Here is a 7122-nt window from a genome sequence, read left to right as displayed (position 1 = left end):
AGGAAAAGCCTCTGGTGCTGCGGACGCACTGTGAACTGAGAAAATTCAGACCCGCCCCCTACTCCCTGGGCGCCCTCTCTCGCAGGGGTTCGTTGTCGCTTCTCCAGAATCCTGGGAGTGGGAAGGATTTCTAGGCCCATTTTGCAGATGAGAAAACTAAGGAAGCAAGAAACGGAAGATCTTCCTTATCCCAAGTCAGGCAAAGTTTAAGTGGCAGGGCTGGGATGAATCACATCGGCTTGTCTGACTTCAAGTTCAATGCTATCCCCAGGACGGGAGAATCACGAGGGGTGTTCCAGGAAGGAAGCTGGAAAATGTGTAGAAGGCAGTGTCCTTCGCTCCATCGCGGTCGGGTTGCTTGGTTTATAGAGGGGAAGCAAAAACAACCCCTTTCTGCGTCTGCCGGAAGGAAGCAGCGATGCACCTCGGCCCTCAAGCGCCTTCCAAGGACTGACTACGTGAGTCTGAGAGCTTTTTAGGTCTACCTGCTCTCTCTCGGGGACAAGGGGGCCCGGATTCGGGTTCTGACCGCACTTCTGGGAGCCCGGACTCCCCCAGTCTGTCTGGTCCCGCGGAACTGCACTCCACAGCAAGCTTGCTTTCTTCTCCTCCGGAGGGGAGTTGTGGCATGCTCAGACTGCAGCCTCGGGGATCGAACGTTTGCCGGAGCTACGGAGATTGGAAGATCCTAGAGCCAGGGTACCCCGGAACTTGCCGGGCGAAAGCTCACAGCCGGCCCCGGGGGTGCATGGGCGCAACCCTGTGCGCTCTTGGAATTCCTAGGCAGAGCTCCGGCGCCTGGGGCTAGAAACAGCGCCCTGTGCCCAAGACTCGGTTTCCACCCTGAGCCACGGCCTCTATCCGTGGAGACGTCCACCCTCCCCAAGTCCAACGCCAGATACTTTGCGTTGTAACAACCGTTGGCCTGCTCACGGCAAAGGCTGGCAAAGGACAGCCTGGGGCTGTCCCGCGTGGAGTCTGGAGGCGCGGGCCAAGGCGGGGTGGAGGCAAGGCCGGGGGAGGGGGGACGCACGCAGATCTGGTGAGAATTAAACCGGGGCCCCCAACTCGAAAGAGAACAGAGCGGTGCCTGGAACATAGTAGGCCCTGTTTACCAGGAGGTCATTTTCTGCTATCAACATCCTTGCAGAATTAGCCCCAGAAGGCTAAAACTTGGCGCTCGTTCAAATCTATGCTCCTGGAAGCCTGAATTTAACCTACTATATAAAAGAAAAAACGGAGTCTGTGAGAGTTTGGGGGGAGGGCTCATGCAAAGGACACGCCAAGGTGGGAAGTGTATTGTCGCCTTGGGTTTTCAGTAAAGTGGTTTGTGTTTAGGGGTCCTAATAGGGGGTGTGAAGGAGTTCACATTCTGGCAGCTCAAAATTAAATCCACAAACCGGGTCTACACCAGCGCAGCGACTTAGAGAAGGAAAGCTGTGCCTCCACCCCCCACCTGGCCTCCTGTGGGAAAAACAGGTTTGCGGGGGTGGGAATTGTCTGGATTAGCTGTCTGCAGTCATCAAACCATTTGGGTGATTCGCTTTGTTTTCATAGACAGGTTAAAAAGGAAGAAAAAAGAAAGAGTCGGTTCTGGGTCACCTGAGCAAGTGTCGATTTCAGCTTAAAGCGAATTGGAAAATTGAGCCTAATTATCGTAGGTAATTGCTTCAATTCTCCACTTGACTTTGCCAGCGCAGATCTGTCCTGTGTGTTCAAAGAGACGCCCCCCTCTGTCCCGGAATATCGTGGTCACCTTTGAAAGGCGTTAAAGTACCATCGCACTGAAAGGCAATTGCATGTGTGAAGACGTGAAATTCAGATAAAAGCCTAACTCAATAAAGAGATCATTTCTTGTAGCTTAAAATTAATTTATTTAACAAATATAGCTATAATATAAATGATAATAAAATTTCAAATATACAGTATATTACACACCATCCCTTCCAAAGGGATTCTTGAGAGTCACACAAACGTACTGTTAAATAAGAAACAGGATTTTTAAATTTTATTTTACAATTTCTTCTGATACTGGTGAGAGGGGTCCCTCCAACCTACCTTTGCAACGCATCTGTGTGCCCCCCCTCCCCCCACCGAAAACAAACGTTCTGCTGTTGAAGTTCTCTGAAGTTTTCCGAAGGAAGGACCTGGGGGCTGGCGGGGCAGGGCGGTGGGGAGGCCCATCTCCCCTGGCATGTTCTCTTTCTCTCCAACTGTTCTCATTTCCAAAATCTTCAGGCGGGAGTATTTTTCCTGTGCTTTTCGCGCGGGGTGTCAGGGCAGGAGGCAGGGATACAGGACGCAGCCCCTGGTGCGCGTCCAACAGCTAACTCTGCTGAGGCCCCTTGGGAAATTTAACTTCTCTAACCCCAGTTTATCCATCTGTAACACAAAGGGTAGGTCTAGATTCTAGGAGAGTGTTAAGGGACCCTTCCAGCCACTTTGGGGGAGGGGATCAGACTTCCGTGAGTGAACGCAGGGAGCGGCCGAGGATAAACCAGAGCAGTGTGGGGGGCGGAAGGGGAGCTCGCTGGGTGGGGTGGGGGTGGGGGGCTCCTGCTGCTTTGCAGAAGACAGGGGCTGGAGGAATCGGCTGGAACCGCAGGTAGGGGACCCTGGGACCCTCTATGTCAGGTGGTACATGCTGTAGCCCACATGGGCTGTGTAGAGTCCCACGGGCGCTACCGGCAGCGCGGCGCGCTGGAAGGGGCCAGAGGCACCGTAGAGCGAGGCGCCCGCCGCGGCCGCTACCGCCGCTGGGCCGCCGAGCGGGAAGGAGAGCCCGAAGGCCGCGGGTGGCAGCATGGGCTTGGCGGCCATCTTCAGCTTTTCCAGCTCGGCCTCCTGCAGTCTCTTGGCCTTGGCGCGGCGGTTCTGGAACCAGATCTTCACCTGCGTCTCGGTGAGGCTGAGCGAGCTGGAGAACTCGGCGCGCTCGGCGATGGACAGGTACTGCTTCTGGCGGAACTTGCGCTCAAGCGCCAGCAGCTGCGCGGTGGTGAAGGGCGTCCTCGGCTTGCGGTTGGTCTTGTGCTTGCGCAGGGTGCAGGCCGGGGGGCTCAGCCGCCCTAGGGGGCCGAGAGAAAGGCAGGGGGTTAAGAAAGCGGCGCGGGAGTGTAATCTGCCCACAAAGCAGTAACAGTAGCCAACAACAATACCGGCTATTCATTTGCGTGGGGCACCTCGGTGCCAAGTGCTGGGAGAGACACTTGGAAAAGATTTTCTCCAATTGCCACGCCCCGCGGGGTAGACGTTTCCGTCTACTTCTTGCAAAGGAGGAAACAAAGATTCCGGGTGAAACGCGCCCGTGTTCAAGGCCCGAACTTAGTGGGAAGAGGTGGGATGCCTCGTGCTAGATGGCTGCTTGGGAGGGCCTTCGGCGGCGGGCCTCCTCCCACCGTCGCCCAGGCTGGGACCGTAGGTGTTAATAAGGTTGATGAAACAGGCAGAAAGGCCCTGCACCCAACCCAAGATCACATCTAGTTTTCTGCGTTGGGTGAACATGTATCTGTGCCCGCCAAAGTGTTCAGCGCTAGGCTAGGCCCAGATCTCTTCCCCTTGGAACGGCGTGTTCCTACAGCGGTCTAAGGACAGTCTCAGGGGATGGCAGGCGCGCAGAGCCGGCTGTCAGGCGGTCAGAAGGTTGCACCGGCGGCCATATCTCAAATATACGAAGTGCCAAGGGGAGGGGGGTTGCATCTTCCGGTGGTCTCAGGTGTCTCTTGGGGCTCCGCCACCCCCAGCGCCTTGGCCCTCTGGTCACACACAAATGGGGGTGAGTGGGAGAGGGGTTGCAATGGCTTCTCCTCCAGCTGGGTCTCAGTCCACGGAGATGAACGGTGCCAAGCTTTTTCTTATGGCTTCAGAATGTACCTCAAAGATGGGCGGTGAGCCAGCGCCCCGGCAGAGGGCTCCCGAAGGTACCAGTCGGAGTCCTCTGGGCCAGTGAACCCCTGCCACACAGGGCAGTTGTGGCCAGATAAAACGGAGAACACATTATTCCCAGGACAACGGGGATCTCAACGACTTTGGGGTCAGCGTGGAGGCCCTAACCGAATTCCCGAGTCCTGGAAAGGACGCTTTGCCTACCCAGCGGCTTCCCTCGGGGGGGGGGGGGGGGAATGAATTCAAGTACATAATGTTTCACCATGCGGGTTTTGCCCAAGTATGCATGTTTTTTCGTTTGTTTGTTTGTTTGTTTTTCCTTAAATGAGCCTTTGGGCTCGCAGACCACCAGGATATGAGTCAAACGAAATCTTGTGTTAACATCCCCCCCTTCTTCCCTGCTCCAGGCCATTGAGAGTCCGGGAAGCAGTTGGCCCCCGACTCGCTTTCCGCCGGGCCGCCCGAGGGGCGGGCGCCGAGGGAAACGTCAATCCCTTCGGTAGCGACAGCCTAGCCCGGGGCCACCTTCTCCAGCCTTTAGGCCCAGGGAGGGGCTGGCCTTTCAAAGACGTTTAATCCCCAGATAAAAATCATTCCTCAGCATCACGCCATTGAATTCGGGTTGCTATTATGCCGCGCAAAATAATCGGAGGAAACGAGGAAAACTTGGGAATTTCCCGTGCTCCTGAAATATCTCCGAGCGTGTTTGCTGGGCAGAGAAGCCGGGGGGCCGCGAGGCCTTGCAACGACCCCGAACGCGCCTATGGCGGCTGGAGTCCGCTCCAGTGGCCCTGTCGGGCGACGTCTGGGAGCTTCCCACCGCCACGGAGGGGACGCCTCCCACTAATTGACTTGGTGCCCCGCCCCCTCCGCTGGACCTGAGTGCCCCCTCCCACTAATTGAACCATCTACCGTGAGCACCAAGTATCTGTCTGAAATCTGAAGGGTTGGAAGGGGGAATTTTGCAAGAGGTTCAGAACCTCAGGGCAGAGAGGTACTTTAATGCGGGGTGGAGGGGGGGGGGCAGTCTTCTATGAGAAAGTGAAACTCTGAGCGCAGGGAAGATGTCCGCACCGCCTGGACCCATCCGTAGGGATAACGGCCAAGTAACAGGGTATAGGGGCAGATAGGGAAGTGGGGACTCCCGGGGTCTTTTGATAGGAGCAGGAGGGGAGGGTGCCCAGACACCTTGCCCTGGAAGTTAACTGCACCCCCGCCACACACACACACACACACACACACACACACACACACACACGCCCAGCGTCGCCCGGCCAAGGCGAGGAGTCCGCGAAAGTGGACCGAGAGCTGGGCTTCAGCCAGGCCTCTACCCCTCTAGCTGACGCGAGTAGCGAGAGTGGCGAACCCCGGCCGCCCCGCCAACAGATCTGCAGCATGGGCTCCGGGTACCTGGCTGCAGGTACGCAGCTGCTGGAGACAGGCAGGCGCCGGCTCCAGGCCTGGCGCCCTCCCGCCCCGCACCCCCGCCCGCACCCCCTCCCCCGCCGCCTGGGTTCTGGCTACTTACTGGCCGGGGGCGGGGAGAAGCGGGGGTTCTGCATCCACGGGGTCCTCTCGGGCTTCTCGGGGCTCTCGGCTTTGACGAGCGCATCTTCTGGCAGCTTGAGAAGTCCTCCCACCGAGAAATGGCCCAGCGGCCGCGGCGAAGACGGCGCGTCCGGGGCTCCCAGAGACCCCGGCCGGGCGCCCAGGGGCTGCGCGGAGCCGCCCGCCGCCTGTGCGCCCTCGGAGGCCACCAGGGCGCTCTCCTTGGCCCCGGGCTTCCTGTGGTCGGCCATGAGCGCCTCCACGCTGAAGGGCAGGAGTGAAGGGGACACTTTGGGCTTGGCCCCCTCCTCGTCTGCGCCCATGGCGGCCGCCGTGGCCGCGGTGGCGCTGGGGGCCTGGCTCCCGCCTCCCCCCGCCGGCTTGCCGAAGGCGGAGTCCTCCACTTTGACACCGAGTGGCAAAGAAGTCATGTCAGCAGCCGGGGCCATGCAGAGCCGGGCCCCCCCTCCAGCCGCAGCACGGGCCAGCCGCCGGGCATGGGCTTGGGGCGAGCTGGGAGCGCGGCCGGGGCCTTTTGGGTGCGCCCGGGGCCCTGGCCGGGCGGGCCCTCGCGCGCGCGCCTCCCGCCCCTCCCCAGAAGGCCGGCTCCGGCGCTCGGGGCCTGGTTCCTCGCTGGCGCCGCCGCGCAGGCCGGGTTCCCGGGCGCACTCGCCGGCTCCGGGTCGGGCCGCAGCTCCCCAGAGAACTTGTTAATAAGGCGAGGCCGGCGCCGCGGCGACCAATCAGCGCGCGAGGGGGCGGGCCCGGCGCCTGCCATTGGGCCGCGCTCCTGCGGACGGGCCCCGAGGCGCACTGGGCCGCTGGGCGCGCGGGACGGGGCCGGGCCCCGGGAGGGCAGGGGAGGGGAGGGGAGGGGAGGGGGCGCCGGAGAAACTTTCTTCCGCGCTGCAGCCTGGGCCGCGCGTCTGTCTCCCGGTCCCCGCGGCTCTCTAGTTTTTCTGTCTTCCCGGGGGACTCTCCCTGCCCTCGTCCCTTCTCTTCTGCCCTCCCCTCTCTTCCCTTCCTTGATCGCCCCTCTCTCCCACGCCTCCCTCTTTCCTCTGCTGCTTTCCTGTTTCTATCAAGGCTTCTTTTACCTTTCCCTTTGGCGGCCAGCCGCTGTGTCTCTTTCTCTGTCCCCCTCCGCTATCTGCCTCCCGCCTTCTCTCCCGCGATCATTGGAGACGAGTCATTTCAGACATACTTCTTCTTTCACAGTTAAAAAAAAAAAATCTGGATGGTTATGTATTCTAGTAGAGAGATTAATTTCTTTAAAAAAAAAAACAAAACAACAAACCTCTATTTTCGTCCTCTGTTTCAATCTTCAAAACTTTACCTCTGAGTAGAAGTGGGCCTTTGTCTCTTTCTAGGCGCTGGACTGAAGTTTTGCCGAAAGCGGCCACTCTCCTGTGGTGCTATAGACGCTAAGAATAAGAACACATGATATTATCCGGGGTCGTTAATCGATTTTCATTCATGATGTGTACTTTCCCCCCGCTGCGAACTTCCCTGGGAGGATTACAACACCTATACCGGCGACCAGCTGGGGGAAGGAGCCGCCGGGTCCTTTTGATATAGAACTTATTGAAATAAAACCAGCAGAAACGTCAACAAAACACTTATCTGGCCTTAACGTGACCTCAACGCGTCCGCGGAAACAATAACACGTCCCTGTCTCTGGGTCGCGGA

At 58.7% G+C, this 7122-nt stretch overlaps 1 protein-coding gene across 1 annotated transcript; it reads right to left on the bottom strand.

The window, feature by feature from the left end:
• Positions 1-1854: 1854 nt before the first annotated feature.
• On the bottom strand, positions 1855-6113 carry MSX1 (msh homeobox 1). Its single transcript, XM_045474574.1, has 2 exons — positions 5414-6113; positions 1855-3068 (listed from the first exon to the last, which is right to left on the bottom strand). The coding sequence occupies exons 1-2, from the start codon at positions 5880-5882 to the stop codon at positions 2626-2628; spliced, it is 912 nt and encodes a 303-aa protein (XP_045330530.1). The 5' UTR covers positions 5883-6113; the 3' UTR covers positions 1855-2625.
• Between the last annotated feature and the right edge of the window lie 1009 nt (positions 6114-7122).

Source organism: Leopardus geoffroyi, chromosome B1 (assembly GCF_018350155.1).
Source record: "Leopardus geoffroyi isolate Oge1 chromosome B1, O.geoffroyi_Oge1_pat1.0, whole genome shotgun sequence".
Lineage (NCBI taxonomy): Eukaryota > Metazoa > Chordata > Mammalia > Carnivora > Felidae > Leopardus > Leopardus geoffroyi.
Note: the sequence above shows the minus strand (reverse complement) of the source record. Positions and strands in the feature narration are given on the sequence as shown.

Coding starts and splice junctions, on each gene's coding strand:
- MSX1 (XM_045474574.1), bottom strand. CDS start 5,882: ATGGCCCCGGCTGCTGACATGACTTCTTTGCCACTCGGTGTCAAAGTG. Junction 3,069..5,413: donor CTTCTCCCCGCCCCCGGCCA/GTAAGTAGCCAG, acceptor TCGGCCCCCTAG/GGCGGCTGAGCCCCCCGGCC.